Here is a 24,329-nt window from a genome sequence, read left to right as displayed (position 1 = left end):
CGTACAGTTCATATTTCTAACAATATCTTACTGAGCTTCTGTTTGTTTGGTACCATGAGAAACTCCTTTTGAAAATATGTTTTTCTCATGTTTATAAAAGAACAATGTTTATTTTATTTTAGATATCGTATTAAGTGAGAGATTAATTTTTACCCCAGTGTTAGATGGTGATACAAGTCTTTGGAATGAGGCTGAGGATATTATTGTTTTCCAGAAAGAGAGAGTATGGGGAAAAATAACTAACTGTTGCACTTACAAGTGCACTATGAGTTCTAAAAAATAACATGTGAATATAGTTTATAAATGGTAACATTATAAGTAGCACAAGGGTAAAAATCCCCTTACACAACAATGGCTATGAAAATAAAATATGACCTTCACAAAAGGATAATCAATTTTGTATCCTTACAAAATAATTCAGGCTAAACAATCAAGAGCAAAATGTTTTCCATACAAAAAACTCCAAATCCTACCAACTGATTAAGTTAAGGACTAAGAACGTGACTCCCCATAATTTACCGAATTATAATTCCTGCAGTTCTAGCCAATGTGACTAGTAGTGAAGGATGCTGGGAATGGTAGACAACTGGTTCCCCACTTCTGGATAAAGTCTTTTTTAAACAAGCAAAGAAACTTACCATTTGGATGTTCAGTGCAGGTTTGTACCCACTGCATATTTTATGGCTATTACAGACCCTTAAGAGATTTTAGAAAAAATATTTAATTGCTTATAGTCACACGAGAGCCAGTTTGGTGTAGTCGTTAAGGCACTGGGCTAGAACCTGGGAGACAGTGAGTTCTAGTCCCCCCTTAGGCACAAAGCCAGCTGGTTGACCTTGGGCCAGTCACTCTTTCTCAGCCCTAGGAAGAAGGCAATGGCAAACCACTTCTGAAAACCTTGTCAAGAAAACTGCAGGGACTTGTCCAGGCAGTCTCTGAGAATTGGACATGATTGAAGGGATGAAAACAACATACAATATATATTGACACAGTCAAAATCACAGAGTCTCCTTCTAAAAAGAGACACAAAGGCACAAATATTTGAAATAAAAATTTATCCTTGTACAACACTGAGAGTTTTGATGTTACATTATGCTATGAATGTTGATTGAACACAGGAACAAAGGGAAGTGAAAAGGCACTTATGAGGATGGGTGGTGAAAAACAGAAACAGAGATTTGGGTATGATAAAGCAGCTCACATGGACAAAAAAAGAGCTAGGTCTGAGTGGGATTGTTCTGACAGTAGTTACAACATCCACTCCCTAAACTAAGGCAAATCCTGAAAAGCAGTTCCTTTACCTAATGAATATCAGCAATAAGCCCAGCATATGACAGTGTCCTTGGTGACTAAAACAACCATTTGTCTGCCATATGGGAATCCTAGATCTGAGAACACATCTTGGCAGGGAGAATCAATTCTCAATGCAAAAGGAGAACACAGCTCAGCGAATGAATACTTACTAATGCCAGTTCCAGACTGAACTGGTCAATGCGTGGGTGAATGATAAAGTAACACAACTTGTGTGTAGGTGGGGGAAAAATGGAATTTCAAGAAGGGAAATGGTGTTAACTAACAACATTAAGGATGTTTTCTTTGGTATTTATTTAACTTCAGGAATTATTCCTTGGAATGCAATCCCTGGTAAGGCATGTGGATCGACCTTAGCTAATATGTGCAGCACACCTGAGGTAAAGGAGGCAAAGTGCTTCATTATTCTCTTCCATATTTGATAAATTTATCTAGCAGCTACCTAAAAATTAATTAATTCGGAAGGAACAACACACTGCTCTTGAGACAGCTGCCCATATTGCTATTGCTAGACTAAACTACGCTGTGGAGAATAAGCATCCTCTTTATACAGGATGAATACTCGTGGTATAGTATTGTGAATGTTAGGAATACAGCCTATATATAGGTAGTCGTCCTGCAAATGCCAGCTCTGAGTATGTTTCATTTTAAAAACAAACACATGCATAGTGTAACCAAATTGGCTCGTTTACCTTATTATAGTGTTCAAACAAAATCCCTATGATAGCATCAAATATGACCATAACAGCCAACTGGCAGAAACATGCAAAAAACTAATCCCATCTAGAACACTACAATTCATCAGTGGCTTACAAAGGACACTGATTATACCAAGACACAAGACGGATGTGTAAATTATTGATGCAATTTCTTTCTATATTATTAGAAACCCCCCTTAATTACAGCAATATTATAGTAGAATGTATTCTAGAAAATTTGTAACAAATATTATGTTAGTGAAAATGATCTTTGATGCTCAAATGCTTTCAGAGATCCTATGTAGAGTCTCTAGTCTGAGTACAGAAGTAACTTGGGAATGGCTTACAGTACTGTAGTATTCCTAAGGAAAAATTAGTGCAAGTGAGGATTCATATATGAGGAGAAGCAGTCAATAGTTGCATTATACGTTTTTTTTTTTCAACACTAGCTCATGGAATGAGATTGCCACCTAGATTCCAAGAACTGTATTAAGACTTGATGATTTGGCACTGCTATCCTGAAACTGTCTTTCACTTTATTCTTATAGTTCTATTTGTCTTATCACCTGTTCATTGTGGCCTGTGCTGGAGCTGGTGCTACTGTTATAGCCCTGGTGAGTACCATTATATTCTTTCACTTCTAAAGTAACTAAAATCCTTGCCAGATGAAACCAAATATTTAAATGAAACCAAGTCATACTTTTTGTGTTTGTTGGCTGTAATTTTCACAGGGAAGTGTTTATTTTTACCAAGAAAGCTTTGCATAAGCAGTAAGCTTTATTATTGTTGGGGTTTGTTGTGGTGGTTTTTGCTGTTATTTAACTCCATCCTCCTGCGTGGTCAAAATAAGGCATTTCCTGATAGCAGGATGCTAGTAATAGTCTATGAAACATTAGGACACTTCAGAATGTACTTTATCTTTGGAAGTATTTTTAATTAATAAACCTCTCTCCTTCCTTCCTTTTGAACATTTGTATCAGTTTCGATGTAAGACACTTTACTGAAGCAAAGTAAATTAGCTTATTTTAATGGTTCATAGTAGATGTAGAGGACGTACCAGTGAGATTCATCAAGGAGTTCTTGCATTGATCAGCTTTTAAATGCAATGACTGTTGTCCTGCAGCAAAATGCTCCTCATGTAGTCAAAGTGAAGGGTGGGGGAAGCTACCAGACATTTTTGCCATTTAGTTGGATTAAACTGAAATCCTTGACTGACAGTCTTCATTGTGATCTAACACAAATCTAATTGCCAAAAAGGCCTGAAGAAAGTATTGTCTCTTATCTGCTGTATTTTGTTCTCTTCCACCAGCTGATCTACATGATGGCTACTACATATAACTTTGCTGTTTTGAAGTTTAAGAGTCGGGAAGATTGCTGCACTAAATTCTAAATGAATAAGCTGCATTATGTAGCTTAAAATGCCACTGACACCCTAGACTAAGAGTCTAGATTTTTAAAGTTTGTTACAGTAAATTGTAAATAGCTTCAGTAAGCATCTTTAAGCATTTTAGATTAATACAAATTATTTCTTGTATATGAATAACTGTGGGTGAAGTCTGGCTATTTTCTGTCCTATGAGAGAACACAATCTTAAGTGATGTTGTAAATCATCCTTTTAAAGGAAGAAGGGCTTTCATTTAACATCACACTTTTTTTTTCCTAACAATCATTTGTGAAACGATGTTTGGGTCAATTAAGGTCTGTAATACAGTAAGTTATTCTATCACTACTGTTCACTAATCTGAAAGCAATAAAACATGTTATACAGTAGATAACACTCAAAGTATGAGCTTGCTTCTTGATAGCACCCAATGTTGTAGACTTACTAGACTGTTGACAAAGTACTGTTCTCAAGTCCTACACAACTATCTCTTATCTCAGCTATATGAAATAAAACCAGTCTGCTTCAAAGCTACAGTTCCCACAGAGAGGTCTTTTATTGGTCAGTTGCTCTGATGCAACTAAACACCGGAAAAATACCTGTTCACTAGTTTAGCATTTAATTCAGACAACATATTCGCTCATTTCCCAGTCAGAAACAAAGCCTATGTGGGTCTTCATCGGTAGCATGTCTTATTTACTTTGCTTTTTGTGGATTTTTCACCTATGAAAAATAGCAGACCATCCATTTCTCTGGCAGAGCCATTATTTTGATAACTCGTCTCTTACCTGAGAATTCCCGTAGTGCAATTATTTTATACCATACACAAAATACACACTTTTACTCATTGTCTAGTTCTGTTTACAGTGGAAGGTAACCAAGTGGTCAACTATAGTTTCCTTTCATTCAGGTGGCAGGGGATGGGGATGGGAATGGGAAGAACCATCACAAATTTGAGTTGCTTGGGAGGCTCCAGCATGTAAACATGCACAATGTTCTCACAGCTTTTCTGTTTCTGTTCTTTCACATTAATTGTTTTTCTTCCTATTCCTTCCTAACTTTTTGCCAGCTGCTCCTTTGTTCAGCATGCAGCATCCTACATACATTTAGAAATAAACTTTCTTGCCTATTTTTAATATTTAATTTTGTAGAATAACTTTGTATTAATCTTACTAGCTGCCAGCTTTGCCTCTTGACATACTCACTAGCCATCATGCTCACCCTTCTCTTCCAGATCCACTTCCTCATGATACTATCCTCTAACTGGGCCTACTTAAAGGATGCAAGCAAAATGCAGGCTTACCAGGATATCAAAGCAAAAGAAGAGCAGGAGCTTCAGGATATCCAGTCTCGGTCCAAAGAGCAACTCAATTCTTACACATAAACGTTTGCCAGAGTCTTTTTTCAGAAGAATTTTGTAGCTCTGACAAATCATCGAGCAGATATATTGTCCAAGCGCTCCTGGGCCATATCCATAGGAAAAATTTGCAGAGAATATCCTTCATTCCTTTTAGCACTGAATTTGGAGCTGGGGGTGGAGGGAGGGCATCACATTCTAGGCCACTTTTTAAAAAAGGGTTGCCAATGTAAACACCTTTGTGGATTTCTCTTGGCAATCATAACGTTGTTGTTGTTGTTGTTCCTAAGCAGGGTACCAGAGTTGGTATTATCCAGCCCTGTGATGTCTAGAAGATTTTAAAAGGCTGTATATAATTGCACAGGTGTAAGTAACTCAGATTCTAGTATTTGACTAGATATTTCTTTTATTCTGAATACTTGTAATTATGCTTATTTGATACAGGTTCAGGACATTATAAATCAACACCCAGTCGAAATTAAAACTGGACCTTGCACATTAAATGCCAAAAGCGTTTTGGGGTTTTTTTTTGTGTGTTGTTGAAGACACTCCCTTTTCAACAAAGCTGCAATGAGCCTCAGCACTTATCAGAGTAAGCTGGCCACTCTTGCTCCAGAGGAGGGTTTTTTTTTTAATTGTTTAATAAAATAGACCCAGACCCTGCATTCAGTATAATTATTCCCTTCTCTGAAAATAAATGTCAGCTTTGCCTTAATGTTTATTTCCTATAAATGTCTTTGAGCAGTTATACAGCAGCTGGAGATCATTATCCTGTCTCAGTTTTATCAAAGCAGAAAATATTACCCCTTGGTCAGTAATTAAATTGTTTCAAGTGAACAGATGAGAATTTTGTAGACCTTAAAACGCCATTAGCCATTCAGATTACAGGTCAATACTCACCTCGATTTTGGTGCTCAATCCAATAGGCTGTAATTGTTTTCTCTTATGAAAAATTTTGATGTTCAGAAAATAAAGGGTGCCATTTCAAGCTGTCTCCTTTAATATCTGCCTTCTAGCATTTTCAAAAATTTCAGTGAAAGCTTACTAGTGATGATGGTTTTTTTGGTGTGCTATTTAAAAAAAAACATAAATGTTGAAGACAAAATGCATCAGTGAGTTTTAAGTCAGTGAAAGATGAAGTCATACATCCATATTTTGAATGTGTGCTGAATATGAGTGCTCCTTTAGAACATAAAGAAATCTGTTGAAAGTACAAGGTTGGACAAAAAAATACTGATATGGAAAATGAAATCAGGTATTACCTTGCATTTAAGTTGGTTACATGCCTAAAGCTGACTTTTTTTTTAAAGAAGCAAAATCTATATAAAGCAGATAAGAAATAGCTTCGTGTTTGTTTTTACCTGTTGCATGAAGGAAACAAGTTTCTACAGCAATGCAGGTGATGTTCTTTCTAGTCCAGTGTTTGCATAAAGGTAACAGACAATGTCTTAAAGGCTAATTCTTTTCTAATTCTTTGTAGCTGTTACTGGGAGTTTTTGGAAGTTTTGTTTAAGTAGTCTAATTTTTTTATGTAAAAAGTATTCAATTTTGCTATGTATAAATTTTTGTAACCTAACCGTGAATCAATATTTTATATCAGTGCCAAGGGCTTCCTGTAGTTATATCCAAGTGTTACAAATAAATATTTGTAGATAATAGAACCAGTATTTGTGTATGCTTCTTTTAAGTGCCAATAGTTGTGACTGCAGACTATCATTCCTTCTGGTATTGGGTTAGCACACCATTATAAGGTTGCATATATTGAACAGTTGGAGAGTTAGTATAACTAGAAAGATGAGTCTCTCCATGTAGCTATACATATTTGTATCTTATTCATTGATTTTATTTTATTTATATATTGCAACAATTTACATGGGCTCAACTTCAGCCTGTTTTGTCTCATCAAGGCCCATCAGCTCCAGACACTGGGACAAGACTTATTTCTACAGCACTTCCAGTTTGGTCTGTGGTGGAGATGTAAAGCTATGCATTATTAGTGTCCTAATACCTTTTCCCAGATTCACAAATGGTCTCTCCTATCACTTTCATATAGTGGTTCTAAAGCAGAATTGAATTGGGCTGACTGGAGTACAACCATTGTAATATGCTGCCTCCAAACCTCAGACAGAGGAGACTCCACTTGCAGTAGACAGTCCCAGAGGTAAAGAGGACGCTAGCCACAAAGATTTTTATAGGTAATGATTAGCACCACACCCCAAACTGACAGGTGACCTGTCTCAACAGCTTAAGGGAGCTATTAAAGCAGCCCTGGAACAACCCACACTGAAGTGGCTCAGTTGCTATTTCCCCACTATCACCAACTGAAACTGCCCACTTAGGAAGGAGCAGTAAAACAGTGCCCCCAGTCTCCAACCTTTGCAGATGCCCCAAAACAGTAACATTGTCTTACTGTCTTGAATGCCTTTGAGCGATCTGTCAGGACAAGGATGGGTGCACAACCCCCGTTCAAGGCACAACCACAGGTTGTTTACAAGAGTGACTAATGCAGTTTCCATCCTATGCTCTAGCCTGATCTAGGATTCATGTAATCTGCTTCATTCAGAGCACTCTGTAATTGCCACCGCATTATATAACCAAAGCAAAGCAATCTTTATTTGTCATTAACCAGCTCACTATAACCTTCCCTAGAAAGGAAAGGTTGGAGATAGGATGACAGTTATTTGAAACAGCTGGGTCAAGTAATTTTTTTTTTTTTTTGAGAAAAGCTGCACCACATGTCTTCTATGGCTAGTAGAATCAATTCCTTCCTCAAAGATCCATTCACTACATCTGGAATCCATCCCCTCTCTGGCAGCTTATATCAGTTGTGAGAGACAGATCAAGCTCAGGGGACAGAGCTTATCCCATAGAGAATCCTGTCTACATCCTTGGGTTTCACAGGCCAAAGGCATTCTGGGTGATCTTGCAAAACTTTATGCCTGGCATCTCATGAGACCCTGTTCTTCCAGTGTCCAACTCAGAGCAAACGTGGTTTTGTCTGCAAAATGCCTAAGAAAAAGAGTCACAGTAGTCTGCAGATGGATTTTTTAAGCCAATAGTCCTCAACAGGGAGTGGGTAAACTTGAATATGGCTGCCAAATAGCTTCCACAGGTGCAGTCAAGTGTGTAGAAGTTCTAACACTTTGCAACTGTTACCATCATAAGTAGGCTCAGATTTGAGCTCATATTCATGTTTGGTCATATTTACTCCTTTTTTGATATCACTGGAGGTGTCTCTTCAGGAACCTCATTCTAGGAACCTCTTGATAAGCCAAGAGATGTGTCTGGATCAGTGCATAAGGAGAAGCCATTCTGGGGCAATCTTGTCAAGCACTTTTATCACCTCCTATTTCAAAGTTTGACCGAATACCCAGCAGAGCTGCCAGTCTACTTTTAATGGATGGACTAACCATCCAACTCCCTCACCCTAAGGCCTCTCCTCACTTCCCACACCTTCTCCAAGTCTGTCACTTCTGGGAGTAAGGCAAACTCTCCCTATCCCCCATCTAGCTTCTGGAACCACCACAACTGCTGGATTAACATGATTTAAATTCATTCTGTTTTTTACAAGATATTATAGAGGTAAGTTGTTTTAACTTGTTTCCCAGGAAAAGCAAAAATAACAGGAATAGAACTTTGGAAGACTATAATATCCTGTGCCATAAAACCTGTTTGTGGCAAAATTTTAGGCAACTTGTTCAATAATTATAAACTATCACTCCAGTTCACCACTTGAACTTAATTTACCAGGTCTTCAATCTAACTCATGCCCATGATGGTTGTCACAATCCTACCATGAAGAACACGGGAAGATTAGAAATCCATCACACCCAATACATTATTCAGAGAAGAGTGAAAGGAATCAAAGCTGTTTCATCTTGCCCTCTTCTGGGCTGTTTCCTTCCCTTACTACAAGTTCACTAATCGCAAAAAAGATTTCGTATTTGTTCCAGGAGGCGTAAGGTTGGTTTGGACATGTTAGGGGAATGGGATGGTTTAGAACTGATCGTCTGTCCTCTCTCCTCATTCTGTTTTTTCTTTTACTGATACTGGAAGCATCAAAGAGTGCAGAACTAAGGAGGTTTCTGTGCACCAATCTCCTTCTCCTGCTATGAAAGACAGATGTGACAGCACATCTGTCTGATCTCTGGGAATCTCTTCCAGCAGCCACAAGATTACAGCCTGAAAAACTTACAATGACATCTTAATTTTGTTTTTTGGGTTCAGAAAGCCTCATCCTAGTTCTCTATTACAAAATGTTGTTTTATGTTTGCCATTTCCAATCTTCCCCTGAATAGCTTGAAGAAAAATCACCACGAATAATTTGGTTTAAATACTATGTACTTTAATAGTAAGTTACTATAATCACAAACACTTCTTTTAAAAGAGAAGTTTACCTGTATAATTGTTATCCCCCTTATTTTAAAAAACTTGGTACAGGATATGAAGAGATAGAATATAAAATATGGCTGTTTCTATCTCTAAAAGTGTTTCATTAATTTCCAAGTACAATTAGTATTCAAAAAATGAAAAACTTTCAAATCCATTCCATGCAAAGATGCAGATTTAATTTTTTAAGGTTGGTGGTGTTTTGGAGCTTTGGGCTACAGAGAGCTATAACTCACTATTTGTGAAATCTGCAATATAAGTTATAGAACAGTATAATTCAGATACATTGAAACTGAGAAATCTTCAATTTTCCATAGTGATTGTAGCAAAACACTTTTTAAAAACATTTTTAAAAACATTTTTTAAAAAGGCAAATCGATTTAATTTAAGACAGCTGCTTCTGTCCACTTTACACAATAGAACAGATTAAACCGGTTGTTCACAAAAGAAACATTTTGTAAAGTATTACAAAGTACCAAAACTGTTTTTTCAAAGCCTGCAATGTATACAGATATATTATTTCTTCATTAATGATTTTACAGATGTAAATATGTAAGGCTGTGCAAAATCATTCTCCTTATTGCCTGAGGATTTTCCTTCCGTATCAGGCTTTTTGTTCTGGTTACCACTACCTCATCTTCACCAGAAATTGTCATCAGGTCCTTCATGGAGAATGTCTGCAGCGCTAAAGCTAGGGGGAGGGGGGGGAAATGTTAATTTTGGACACAGTGTCTATGAGAAACGTACACTTTTGTGATCCCCATTTGCTTTCCTTGACCCACTGCTCCTTTACTGAGAAGCCTTGGGGCCTTGAGTACTAGATAACCGAAGAGAAAGGATGGCATGTGTTGAGTAAGGCAGCATCTTTTGCCCCACAGCCTGAGTGCTACAAATGCCTGCTATCCAGTGGACGCTACTCATGATGGAAGAGGAAGTTATGCAAGCAAATGTTTGCTCTAGCACCACCTCCTGATATCTCTGGGGAGTTCTACAATCCTCAGAAACAAATCTCTGGAAGGCACAGGAAACTGCAGGGGGGAAGGAGAATAAGCAAGCCATCCAACAGATATGTTGCAAAGTAAGATCAAGCAAAGACAATCTGCAGATAATCTTGAATTGTGTATTATTTGGTCTTGCATTTCTTAAAAGTAATCAGTGAACAACATAACTAAGGAAAGTAACTATGTCAACATTCTTGTGTTAAAATTCAAGCTAAAAACCATGTGCTAGAGTTTGAGGGCATTGTACCCTGCAATTCAACATGGCAATTGGACGTAAAGGATAGAATGTTCAACAGGATACACTGAACTTCTTCTACCCCCAACCTCCCTCTGTCCCCCAACCTCTCTCCTGTCATCTCATCTAAGGAATTTCAATGTTTAAGGCATTGTCTCAGACAAGGAAAAAATGAAAATGATGCATACCTGTCCTCCCTTTCACTGCCTAGTAGTCCCTCAGATGATATTTCAACTGCTTCCTTCTCAGCCTTCTGACAGAAAGAAGAGAGTTGTTAACTAGGTTTGCACGTGTCTCAGGGGCCTATGAAGCGGGAGTGTTTCAAATGTTGAATTGGTGTTCTACATTGGACCTCAGATAATTTCTGGGGACCAGTGAGATCAAGAGACTTTAGAGAGTAGAGTTATTTATTATTTATCTATTAAACTGCAACTGTTGTTAACAGATTGTAAAAAGGCCATTGTTTTTATTGTTAAAAAAATCTCAAACTGAAAGTTGTGGCACTGTCACAAAATGACCACTGTGGTAGGCATGATCAGCAGCAAAACATTCATTTGTCAGAACACTGTTGAGCAGCCAGAGATTGTCTTTACCACCCCAGCTTTCTTTTCTTTTTTTCCTGAGCAGGGGGGATGCATTTTGCACACAGAACTGGACTGCAACCAGCCAGCATTTTTATTTTCTAAGAATGCTTGTACTCTTTCAGTAAGGGCCACAGAAATATTCTTAGAAATAAATATAGCTTGCCAGCTATTCATTTTTTGTTTAATTTTAAAAATTGAAAAGATTTGAGAGAACAAAAAAATTATGTAGAGCAAGCTATCAGTTAACTACACCCATTTAAACCTAAGTATTTACAACAGACAAATCCCTGCCACAGTTCTTTACCATCCAACATATATGATGCAAAATATGATGAAGCAAAGATGAAAAAGGACTCTTTTAGTTCCTGACATTATTCCATGGCCATTGCAAGAGACAGTTGGAAGAGACAAGGAACTAAATGGCAGTTGGCTTTTCTTTCAGCTTCAAACCGAATTTATCATTAGAATTGGAATCTCTTACATTATTGAGCTTGTATGCTTACCACCTAAGCTAAAATCAAACAAATCAATTAAGGCTTAGTGAAATGAGCCAACTAGTTAAGAAGTAGGCAAAGGATGTATATAAGGATTCTGTTAAAATCAGTAACTCTTTGGTGAAAGCCATATACACTCTGGGATTCACCGATCTGCAGATAATCTTGAATTGCATATTATTTAGTCTTGCATTTCTTAAAACAACTTCTTCTGAAACTCATTCTTGGTTAGCAATCTGATGCATTTCTAAAATACTCTATATTTAGCTATTTTTGTTCAAAACACATTCTATTGTGTTGATCTTGTATGTGTACATGCAAACATCTGTTTTTGAAAACGCTGTGGCTACTTAAGAGTTGCTAATTGCATACTGAGGCAATAAATTCTGAGGGTAGACTGAATTATACAAAAGTCATTTAATCATATGAAGAGTCATCCTAAGCAACCTTCAATGTTTTTTCCACAAGATAAAACTTTGGTCTTCTCTTTTGATTGGTTATGTCTAGAAAATTTTTCACTTTAGTGAGAAAAGAACTATACATACAACTATACAGCTATACATACAATATGTTAATTCAAAATATTACCTTTTCCTGTTCTTTAGCTTGATTCTGCTGTATTATTTTCATGTATTTTTCCAGTGGATTGGAAGCATCAGCATCACAGTGTTCTTCAGACTTCAGAGTACTTGTCTGCACATTTGTTACTGTTTCATTTTGAATCTCTTCATTCATTCCCAATGACTCTTGGACATGCTTTTAAAAAAGCATTAAAAATAGCATGTAATAGGAGCAAAATAAATTTTACCTGAAAATTGATCTATATCCTTGTATCCCCATACAGTATCTTACATATTAGTATATACAAAACCTTGTGCTACAGATATCTTCCAGTTTGGTATGATCAAAACATCCGAACATGATTTTATCTCCTCTAGTGCCCAGAACGCTAAGAATCATGCGACTAGTGAAGCCTGGGTCAACACCATGTTGTGTAGGCTCTACCCTCAGTTCTGTTAACCACCAAATTTTAGGACCACTTCTCTCCAACTGTTTCTATCCACCCCATCAACTGTAAAAGGATGAGGATACTCCAGGTCCCATTGATCAAAGGTTGTCATCTAGGAAGCAGGAAGCAGCTTTTCCTATCATAGCACTGGCCCTTTGGAACAACAAACTGCCCAAGATCAGGTTGGCCCCAGTCCTACTGGCATTTCAGAAATGCTTGATGATCTGGATGTGATCCTAGGCATGAGGGTCACGTCAGTTTAACCCTGTGAGGTTTTGTTAATTACCATTGCCTTCAGTTGCTATTTTTCGCTTTTTATTGTTATTTTTATATTGTTGTTTATTTTGTACTTGGGAGTCTTTTAAGCTGGTGTTAGCCATTCAGAGTCACTATTGCGAGATGGGCAGCCAAATAAATATAATAATATAATAAACCACAGACAGACTATGGAGAAGCTGTACTGAAAGGAAAAGAAAGAAAAAATCCTTAATTCCCCTCTCTTTCCCAGGAGAAATGGCAAACACTGAAAGACACTGCATTTTCAGTCAAATAAAAGGAGAGTTGTTAGATACAGCTGTCATACTATACTACACTGCAAAGAACATCCATAGAAAGTATTCAGTATTGTTCTCTGACTGACGTGAGGAGCGTTCAACATAGGTCTTGGCTAAGCATATCCTAAATGTAATGGTGGAAAGCTTCAGCAACCAGTTAGAGCAGTGGGAGGACTTGTTACAAAACTAATTTTCCAAAGAGATCTGTGACAACAGTGTTCAATTTGTAATGCTTCGTAAAAGAAGAAAATTAGACCATGCACTGCTCTACAAATCTCTGTAGAAGAGCATTAGTCGCAAAGGCAACTGATGTAACATTTCTCTGGTGGAATGAGAACTGACATGGGACAGTTATAGTAATCCCTGAGAACTACAGAGACTAAAAAAATAAACCTCTATCACATTCAACCCAATTGACAGGACTAAAATGAGAAGCTTCTACCCATGGAAGTCTGGTGGAATAAGACAGAAAGACTGACAGTTTTTCCAAGTGATGTGGTGCATCTGAGGTAGATGTTAAGAGCTCTGTTCACATCTAATTTCTGCCATAATCTCTGCAAGGCATAACAAACATTAAGGCAAAAGAAAGCAAGATGAGTTTCTGTGACCACTGAAAGATCAGCGTTTCACTGTAAAAGGTAGGTCTAGATATAACAGAATCCTTACAGAAAATACATACGTGCTTTCTGATTGAAAGTGCTATTACCTCAGAAGAATTTCTTTTTCTAGAAGTAATAGCAATAAAAAAGTCAACTTTTTATGAAAGCAAAAATTGAGATAGAGTTCAGGGGCGCAAAAGTAAAGGCTTTGAGGACCTTTTAGACTTTCCAATAAGGGAAGTGACATGTAAGAACAACTCCCCAAGAAATCTGCTGAAGAGCAGGTGGAATTCAAGATGGAAGACTCATTTGGATAGCATGGGATTGACATCTAGCTCCACAGGAAGCTTAACCTGAGACTTAAGTCCAGACCTCAATGAAGAAAACCCAACACCTTTTTGAGACCTCCTGTATGAACTTATTTCATCCTATTTGTAGCACCATCACAGGAAAGCTTTCAAATGACCTGGCACATCATTCATTGGTTTTCCATTAGAAGAGAGTTAATGCCCTCTCTGAAGTAACCTATAGCCAAAATACACATCCTATTCAACCTCCAAGAGACTATGTGCAACCACTCTAGATTTGGATGGGAGCTGACTGAACAAGTCTGGAAGAAATGAACGGTGGCTATTACTGGAAACTTGAAAAACTGCACAATCTGCTGGTTAACTATATAAAAAATATCTGCCACTTGTTTGCTGTGCCGCCTTATAAAAAGAAATCCCACTGTTTCTTCACTAAATTAGAAAACAGGGAAAAAAAGTATTTCCCCTGTTGATGATGTAGATTTAAGGGATGGGGGGAAGGGAGCTTTGAAGTAAGATGGCTGTTTCTTATACAAAAGTACCAGGTCAAATCCAGCACGCAATAGCTTTTGAAAGTAACGACAAAAAGATATCAACATTAATATATATTTCTTCTATGACACTGTATGCCATGCCACTCCCTTTCTATTTATAGGCAGAAATGGCTTGAGACCTGATGTGTCCTAGTAGCTTTGGCCCTTATCAATTTGCCTGATTTGCCTTGGAAATAGAATTGATCCACGAGAGTTACCCCTGAAGACTTCAAAAGCTGTATTCTTGCCTTAGCAGGATTTCTAGTTCTGTAAAGTAGTATCTTTTTTGGGGGGCGGGGGGGAAGAGGAAAGAAAGAGGAAGGAAGAGAATAATAATAATGACCCATTCCTCTTTCCCACATTCTGCAGGAATAGCACTAACACTGACAGCCAAAATAATCTGAGATCTGATTACTGCAGTTTTAATCTGGTCAAGGTAGGTTCACCATTGTGGATGAGGTTATATGGGCAGAAATCTATAATCTTGTGAAGATACTGAATTGTTCCAAATAATTATCCATTTCCTACTCTGAAGGAATTAGTATAGCTTCTGAGGGAGTATCGAAGGATCTGAATTCAAAAGGACTCTGGTAGACCTCTTTTTAAAAGCTTATGCATTTTAATACATTTGTTATTCAGAAAATGCGCTGAAATAACTAAAACAATAGTCATTTTTGGCTGCCACAGACTAACACAGCTCTCTTTCTACAATGAGGGATTTGAGGTATTCTTCAACTTTTTCATGAGAGAATACTTAACCTGTTTTGGCCACAAGCATCCTGCCCATTCTTGCTGTCCCAGGTTAATTGATAAAAAGGCACTTATTTTCTGATAAGTGGGCTAGATCAGAACTGTGCTAGCTGGGGCATTGGCAGCCTCCAGCTGCTTTATCTCCTTTGGTAAGGTAGCAGTTGAAGACGATAGAACCTGGAATGGCACAGGCGACCTCCACAAGCACACCCTACGATGGCAGATGCTAGAAGAGCTGGGAATGCACTGATCCCTCACTAAAGTCATGGCCAGGATTCTGCTTATAACAGTGAAAAAATACATTGGGTTAGAGATGTGGGTATTCAAAAGTGTTGGCTGAACTGAGTCTTGGTGGGCTAGGTGTGACTGTAGATCACAAGCTTGATGTTGAATCATCTGGAATGGAATTAAATATAAAACCAAAACCCCGATCGTTCTGTTTTCCTAATTTCAACAATCTCTCCAAAGCCTGTTCAAATTAATGCAGTGGTAAATTGAATACAGCAGGTAGCATGTTGCTTTTGATTTAGACCATTTCTCCAACAGAAAATTGCATTGATTATTTAAAAATATTTACATAGAGTACATTAAGTGACACACACCTGTAACCCATTCCTTATTAAAAAGAACAATGTGATAAAGGTATACAAAGATGCAACCACCCTATAAGTACACAAAACACTCATTAAATACATGCACACAGAAATCAACCACAGCAATGTTATTTATGCTTCAAACTGTACCCTAAAAAATCAAAACAAATTCTCAGAATCATTTTAAAAACCTATCTCTGGTTGTACTGTTCCACGTTGTACAGATGTATTACAGTCAAGAGCTACTCTACAATATTGTCTCTGGAACACAATTGATTTAATCAGTTTATATGGCCATCCATCTTGCAGATGCAATTAACATATTAAAAACAATATAAAAACCAGTATTAACAAAAGTGTAAAAACCTACAATGGTCACCAAGAACAAACCCAATAAGCAGTAAGAACAATATTTCATAGACCCTTAATCTCCTGACCCCCATGCCCCCTATAGGCTATGTTCTATGTGCAGGACACTTTTATTATAAATATTTTTGAAAATGTAAGAATGAGACACATTACTATTTCCTGATCCAGTTTTTCCAGTTCTCCTTCATCTCTTTCCAAAGACTTCTCACTTTGCCTTTTCTCTTCTTCAGCCCTTTCTTCTTCCCATTCTGGCTCCTTTTGTTCTTCAGGATGTCTTCCCTCTAAGACTGTTTTCTCTGTTCTACCTAATATATATCAATGCAAATAATTTAAGTACCATAGAGTTCAATGGCTCGCCGATTAGTGTGACTAAGCCTGATTCCAGGGCCTGCATGTTCTCATTATGATACATGATACTTTTGCTCTTTTTCATAATTGCTAATAGGCTTCCTAAACAAGATAAATCATTTGTGTGGACAGCAGAATTATTTGGATAGAACTTGGCATACTCCACATCTAGCTTTAGTTTTGAAAGACCAAGACCTACCATACCATACGATTTTGGGAGCAATGTTATTGGATATATTCTGCAGAATTCTCAGAAGCCAGGTTAGATAGAGAGCACTTTCAGCTATCAGCTACAAATGGTGAGGACAAGTGCATTGCTGTGACACTCCATAGCTAATGTCAGCTTTCAACTGTTTCATTTCAGGATTACACACTATTTCATATACAGTAGCTGTTTCAAATTTGCTTTTGTGTCTTAATCCTTCCTCTCCAAATTATCTGGAAAATAATTCTCCAGCAGGCAGAAAGAGACATGCAAGGGGACAAAGTGGACAAAGGAGTTAAGTGAATTTTCCCCGGGATCTTTTTCTCTATCCACATCAAGTATGCCTTCATTACACTGTTACATTCAGCACTTTCATCATCAAAGTCAAATCTGCTGGGACATGTATTTTTATATTTTGCATGCCTTTTCTTCAAAGATATCATTAAATGCTTTGTTCTTGCAGATAAATAAATGCTTATTTACCTTTGTATTGGAGTTATTAGCCAAATTGAACTATTTACTGATGTCTGTCTGTCAAGACAGGCAAGTGATAAAATTACTTTAGTTCATAGGAGGGAACCATAATCTCATTATGTACTTCCCTAACTTACTGAATTCAGTAAATAAGGTTAATGCTATAAACCTTATCTGAGCAAAATTTTCTTATCTCACGTATTTTATTTGATCTCTCAGGTGCTTAGTATATCAAAGAAAGACAAACCATCTATATTCAATGCTGCCTCCAAACACTATTATACTGAAATATCAAAAGAACCTGACAACTGAAAAATAGCAGAAAAGAAAAAAAAGAAAAAAGTTTGCAATCTTGCTTAGTCTAAGCTGTAGCATTTTAAATTTATTTTTTATATCCCACCTTTATTATTTTTATAAATAACTCGAGGTGGCAAACATACCTAATACTCCTTCCTCCTCCTGTTTTCCCCCACAGCAACCCTGTGAGGTGGGTTGGGCTGAGAGAGACGGACTGGCCCAAGGTCACCCAGCCAGCTTTCATGCCTCAGGCGGGACCAGAACTCTCAGTCTGCTGGTTTCTAGCCCGTTGCCTTAACCACTAGACCAAACTGGCTCCATCATGCTCCTAGACATCGAAATTCTTAATTCCCTATTGTATATAATTTCCCTATTATATAAAGTAACAGCTTAAATAACAGCTTCTAATGGAATTTAAAAACAATTCTACCAAAACCTTCAACTTTTGTGTCTTTTAATACACAAGCCATGTACAAACAAGGCATTCCCAGAAGTGAGCCAAAAACTTACTTATCTCCTGCTGTGAAATGCCTGTTGCTGGCATGGAGCCTGGAACATGGTTCCAACTAACTATGTCTCCAGATGGATGGGACACATTGCTTTTGAGCTGTTCTGGAATGTCCTCTGGATCTAGAGAACAAGTATGAACAATACCTTCATTATTTTGCAATTATCCAAGCAAGGAAGTGGAATGGAACACAGTGTGGGAATGACTAGAGTTCAGAATGGCTAAGTATAAGCTATTAATTAATTGCTCCTCCTGGCCAACCCAACCATTACCCTAAAAATGAAGAAAACTTTAATGGGCTACAATGTTGTTTTAACCAGAATCATGGGACTGTCTGGCTTGGTAACTAGTTTTTACAGTGCATTTGTTAGCCAAGTAGGTGACACTACCAATTCAATGTAGACTTGCTTTATTTAAAATGAACCACAATAAATGTAAAAACAGTTTGTATTACTTCCTGTTTCTTCTTGTATATGGTAGTTGGTGTGTCAGGTTTCTGTTTCAACTACAGTATATTCCCACTGTCAGCATTTATGTTACTGTTACAGGAGGTGTGATAATAGAGCAGCCCCATATCCTGATCTGTAGGCTCAAATCTTGAGCCAAGTCTGGGGTATATCTGTCATACACAGCACCACACATCAACATACTACGGGTTTCATAATCTTTGGCCAAATCTCTATTTTAAATTCTACCATGGTATCAAAAATGTGCATTTTGTACATGTACCTGTTCTTTTACTTTTGTGGATTTAAATTCCTCCAAAACTGCATTTAATTAGTGTTATCTATACAGGTCTCCTTTTGTTCCTTGCTGTTATTAACTCAAATCCTGTCTTCCCTTTCCAAAAAATTCCTTATGACTGTATTTTATAATTTTTCAGACTGATGCTTCTGTTCTTTCATCCCCAAATCCTGACAGTTATCTCTGCTAAGTCACTCAATATAATCCTTGTGTTTCTCAGAACACTTTTCTGACCTTGCTTTAAGCTTTCAATAACACTCTGTGATGGCTCCACGAACTTTACTTAGTTCCTAATTTAACAATATTACTAACACTACATACCTGTTAGGCCAGGAAGGGGCATCGTGCTTCTCATATATAAGACCAGCTTTACTCTTAGCATTACAGATGTCATATATGATATTACTTCGCAAGCAATAGCAACCTGGAGGCTATTTTTCTATCATGTTAGACATTAAGGAGGCAGAATATGCATCTTCCAATTAAAAGGAATTAAAATGCAATATATGTTTTCATTTATCTAAGAGAAAGTTCAAATATTACAAAAAGCCAAGAAAATGATCAAAGCTTTATGCTCATCGCATGGACACTTACGCTCAGGATTAAAAGTCTTACATTGTTTTATACAGAGGAGAAACTTACAGTCATTAACAGGACTGTTGTTTCCAAGGTCTTCATCCAAAGGTTTTACAGGATCTGCAGTGTTGTTACTATTCTGATGGTTCTCTAGTTCTTGATATAGACTAAAAAAAAAAAAAAATTAAAATTTAATTTAAGAAAACTATAGATTGCAAAGCTAGTGGCCTAGAGTCAAATCCGCAAAAACTGATGTAAAAGAAATATATGCCAATGTGAATTACTGTTACCTCAATCAGATGTAATCATTTTCACGTGGCATTGTTTTGCCCTGATTTACTAACACCCTAACAGAACAGTCCCATGTATCCCATGCAATGGGAGGATTATCAGAAGATGAATTACTAAGACCGAACTAGGTCTAAGAATAGCTAAAGTGAGGGAAACAAATGAAGGGATAGTCTGTGATCTTTTACCAACTCTGAATGACGAAGATGGATCATGGAGAACCTCAAGTTATGACTAGAGAAGATTAGTCATATCTCCAAACTTTTGAGAATAATGTATATAGGATGGCATATACAACTATAGTGATTATTAAATGCCTCAGCTAAGTGAAGTTTCTGAATAACTTTTGATTAAGAATAACTGAAAACCAGGTATCATTCAGTTAAATTTTCTAAAAATTACCTTAACTTTTGTTTGTTGGGGAGTGGGGATGAGCAAGCTGAATCAGGAGATGAGCAGTTTCCTATTCTCAGAATAGGAGACAGAGGCTGATTAGCATTCTCAAGAGGAACAGCAAGAGATGAGCCAGTGGTATCTATAAAGCAGAAGTCAACTGTTTATTCTCATGCAATAGTCTTAATCAGGCACCATACCTGACTTACCACCTGAATGATACTCATACTTCAATGTCTAAACAGTCCTAGGCAAACAAGTAGCATAATTTCAAAATATTCAAAATTTAATACTGGAAAATATTGTGATTTTTAAGTAATTCCTGAATTTGCTAAAAGAAATAATTCAGAATAAATGAGTTTAATATTTTATACTAAGGGAATGCATTTTATGTGAAAAACATGTAGTGGGCCTTCTGTATGTCTCTAAATGAAACATCCTCTGGACAAGGGAAATTGTGGAATCATTAGGAGAACTGCTATTCACCATGCTAAACAGTGGAGCAAAATAGCTCCACAGATTATGCACACAGCCCAGCATGCCTGGAAAACTGCAGAATAATTTAAAATGAGCACACATGCAGACATTATAGGTTCTGGACAATGCATGGTGCTTCGAGCAAGATTGGTACACTAAACACTAGTTGTGAGAAAACATTTAATTGTGATATAAGACAAGACAATAATTTATTTCTATCACTCCCTTAATTTCAACTTTAGCTCCATGTATCTATTAAACAGTAGGAGAGCACTTTATTAAAAATGAAATACTATAGACAGTGATTATACGAAGACAAACATTTCCCCATACTGGAGGAATCTGTTGAAACAGTCCTCCCATTCCAGCAGTGTCGAAATTGGAAATGAACTATGAAAGGGAGTAATTATGGCACCCAACTTTGATACCAATAACTCTTGCAACTCACACCAAAGCAACAAAGGTTCATAATTAACATCAAATTGCATACCTTCATTAAACAGATTTTTACTGATGTTTTGCCTTGCTTTAGAAACAGGAGTAGAAGAGAGACGCCTGGAAGGTTTTTTTGTGGTGGTACTCAAATGAACTTTCACATGATTCCCATCTCCTGATGTCCAGGTACAGCTTTTACTTTTTTGAAAGTGAAGAGAATGTTCCTGGGAAAACAAATTCTCCCGTGTAGATATCTTTCTTTGCTGAGATACCAGGATATGGTTATTTGGTGATTGGGAAGATGAGATCTTTGTTGGGCCAACTGCTCTCTGAGTGACTTTGTGCTGGTAATTCCTGTAGGCCTCTTCTAAGTACTCAGCTTCTCTTTCCAGTTCTTTTATCCGAGCCTTTGTAGTAGCTACAAATTCTAAGTCAGAATCTGGTGACATGCTGAATTTTAGGATGTGATTATGATGACCGGGACTTGCAGTATTTCCCATTCCAATAGTGGTCACTGGCTGAGTTTTCAAGAAAGCACGATCTACATAAATATCATGTGGAACGATCTTATCATCAATCAAGTCAATGACGGAACGATCAACCAGAGAAGGCTTAGGATTCCGATACACTTCATTTTCTAATGCTAGATAATCAAGAATTTCATATAGAAATAAAAGCATTTTAAGAGAAGTTGGAAGTGTGAATGTTGATTTGGTCATATGATTAACATGTAAAAGTGAACTTTGCATTTGAAACCTACCATAAGATTTTTATATATTCCTTCTACACCCAAATCCAAATAGCAAAATTACTGCAAGCCAGGGTGATGAGACAAAATCAAGAAAAAACTTCTAAATAAAGCTGAAATTATCATAGTCATGGAAGGAGACATGAAGTTGGATGTAACGTGCTCCTTTCACAGATAGAGGCTGCTTCTATTTTCAGCGAGGGAAGCACCCTCACATCCTAGTCAATACCTGAGGACCCCTTGTTCCTTGGGTTCATCCTCTTAGAACTAACTTGTGAAGGGGCTGCAGTGGGAGGAAAGACTTGAAAACCCTGTTTGCAGAACTCTGCCCACAGCCGTTAGGATCCATTCTCGGTTCTCTAAGAATCAACCCTAAATCCATAAGATTGAATGAAAACAAATTTAGCATTCAGCAACGTTATTTGGCAGACTGTGCCCACACGGCACAAAAAGAAAAAAGCACACCAATAAGCTTTTAACATATCATCTGCCCCCCTTTCCTCAAAGTACCGTCTGCCTTAGACTTTTGCAAAGATAGATGCAGGCCTGAATTCTCATTTGTGCAAGCTTAGGCACACAAAAATATGAGAAGAATACACACTCCAAACACCTACCCAGCTCTGCTTCAGACACTACTCTACAATGTAGGCACAAGTGATTACAGCTGGAACAAACAGGGTTTTTGTTGCTGCCTTTCATTTCTGTGTTGGACAGACCAATAAAATATTAAAAATCAAATGAATAAATTGCAAGCTGAAGTTATGGAAACTAGAGGACAATTTTGAATTATTTTTAAATTAATTTTTGGAAACAAGGAAGCAATATTTGTACTTAAAAGAACTTTTATAAGAATTACTACTAGCCAAAATTAGTTCCCTGTGTTAACGAGGTGTTCTTTGCAATAAATAATTATATCCAAGAAACAATACTTTATTTTAAAAAAAGGAAACCATTCATTATGTATACAACATTTCAATAATTTTATTTCCTTGCTGTTTGGTTAATAAGTTGCGACCAAAATAATCTACATGTTTAAATAAAATTGTCCCAAATCTTGATCCTGTATAAAGTGAAGCAGAAAGAAGTTTTGGGTTTAAAGGCAAAAAGAGGTGAGAAATTAGAATTTTCAAACCTGTCTGCATGTGCTTCCACTGTAACTTTAATTCTTCTATCTGTACATTTAACTTCCTGATGGTATTTTCATATTCTGATAACTGGGACTTTAACTGTATACAGTGATCCCTCTGAAAACATTACAAAGAAAAATTGGCTTAAAAATACAAAGGAGTTATTAATACAAGTAAGAATAACAACAATTGATACTGGAAGCTAGATTAATGTTTATATTGTTATTTTTCCCTACTGAACTTCTCTGACAGAAATCTATTCAAAGACTATTGGAAGCATCTACAAAATTGAAGAACTTACCTCCTTTTGTAACTGTTTTTCCAAGACCTGTTTATGAGTTTCAGACCCCTCACATTCAAGCTTTCTTGCATGTTCTACTCTTTTTAATTGTGCTTGAAGGACCACAAAGTCAGATGATGGACGACTCAGCTCTGTAAATTTAGAAGACTGAAAATCATTTTTTTAAAAAAATCAAATCTTGCTTTCAATCTGAAGTACCGTATCCAAGAAAATATATTCTGTCATCTATAGCAGAACATCCAACTTCATTTTTAGTTCTTTACGATGTATGACTAAATTCTTTCTCAGTATCCATCAAAAATTAATAAATGATGGGTAAGTTTACAGTCACAAAAATGGTAGTAGTGGTTTATTGATCAATCACATATAACATACACAAAAACAACAGACACAAAAATCAAAAATATCAGTAAAATTAAAAAAAATAGCAGAACCGCTGAACCACAGGAAAGTTATACTGACCTAATAATTTAGTGTAAAGAAACAAATCTGAGTTTTTGCCTCCTGGCCCTCCTGGCCATCAAATTCAGGTATTGCTTATTATTATCTTAAACCTGCAACAGTCATGCAATAGTCTGAACAGTTTTAAATATTTGGCAGATATGCCAGATAAAACCAGACTATGTACTTTCATGGTTGCCAAGTAAAATCTGGCTAAGAAACATGTAACACTGTCTGACAATCTAACAGGAGGAATGAGATATGCACCTCAACTTCATTTTTCCCAGAGTTTAGAGTACTATGTCTTTATCCAACTAAGCGTAGCTGATAGTTGCACAAAAGCACACTTCTCTTATAGAACAATGCTAACTGCACTTCAATTATAATGGTTCTGTACTTTCGCAATTACTTCCTGAAATACTATAAAAACATCAACACTTATTTAAGACAGAAGAACAACAAGAAAGAAAACAAGTATCTCACATCCAAGTTAAGAATGCTATCACAGTACAGACATATATAGGATCTCTGTAAATCCTTCCCAATAAAATATCAGATAGAGTATTAGATTCACACTAACTGTCTTGGAGTCGTAGGTTTTCATTGTGTGCTTCCTCCAACTGCTGTTCAAGTAGCTTATTCTGCACTTGGTACTCTATTTTCTCCTCTTTTAGTGTAGGATAATCTGAAACTTCTTTCAGTTTTTCTGTCAACAACTGATTCTGTTTGCTCAGTAATAAAACTTCAGCCTTGGCTGAACTGATTTCCAGCTAGAAATAAGTAGCAAGTTAGAAATAAAGTT

At 36.9% G+C, this 24,329-nt stretch overlaps 2 protein-coding genes across 4 annotated transcripts in view; one reads left to right on the top strand and one right to left on the bottom strand.

Moving 5' to 3' along the window:
• Positions 1-6,408, top strand: part of GPM6B (glycoprotein M6B) — a 127,338-nt gene extending 120,930 nt beyond the window's left edge. The window contains exons 5-7 of the mRNA XM_063305106.1: positions 1,618-1,691; positions 2,558-2,623; positions 4,625-6,408. Coding sequence (XP_063161176.1) covers positions 1,618-1,691; positions 2,558-2,623; positions 4,625-4,774 — 290 coding nt within the window. The 3' untranslated portion in view covers positions 4,775-6,408. The remainder of the gene's footprint in view (positions 1-1,617; positions 1,692-2,557; positions 2,624-4,624) is intronic.
• OFD1 (OFD1 centriole and centriolar satellite protein) overlaps positions 1-24,329 on the bottom strand; it is a 105,231-nt gene that overhangs the window by 67,385 nt on the left and 13,517 nt on the right. The window contains exons 12-22 of one of the 3 annotated variants that reach the window (XM_063305103.1): positions 24,108-24,297; positions 23,087-23,217; positions 22,791-22,902; positions 20,966-21,553; positions 20,008-20,140; positions 19,384-19,484; positions 18,000-18,119; positions 16,319-16,470; positions 12,039-12,206; positions 10,561-10,625; positions 9,550-9,827 (exon numbers count right to left, since the gene is read on the bottom strand). In XM_063305103.1, coding sequence (XP_063161173.1) covers positions 9,776-9,827; positions 10,561-10,625; positions 12,039-12,206; positions 16,319-16,470; positions 18,000-18,119; positions 19,384-19,484; positions 20,008-20,140; positions 20,966-21,553; positions 22,791-22,902; positions 23,087-23,217; positions 24,108-24,297 — 1,812 coding nt within the window. In that variant the 3' untranslated portion in view covers positions 9,550-9,775. The remainder of the gene's footprint in view (positions 1-9,549; positions 9,828-10,560; positions 10,626-12,038; positions 12,207-16,318; positions 16,471-17,999; positions 18,120-19,383; positions 19,485-20,007; positions 20,141-20,965; positions 21,554-22,790; positions 22,903-23,086; positions 23,218-24,107; positions 24,298-24,329) is intronic. The other 2 variants (XM_063305104.1, XM_063305105.1) reach the window with 2 other exon arrangements.

Source organism: Candoia aspera, chromosome 5 (assembly GCF_035149785.1).
Source record: "Candoia aspera isolate rCanAsp1 chromosome 5, rCanAsp1.hap2, whole genome shotgun sequence".
NCBI classification, from domain to species: Eukaryota; Metazoa; Chordata; class Lepidosauria; order Squamata; family Boidae; genus Candoia; species Candoia aspera.
Note: the sequence above shows the minus strand (reverse complement) of the source record. Positions and strands in the feature narration are given on the sequence as shown.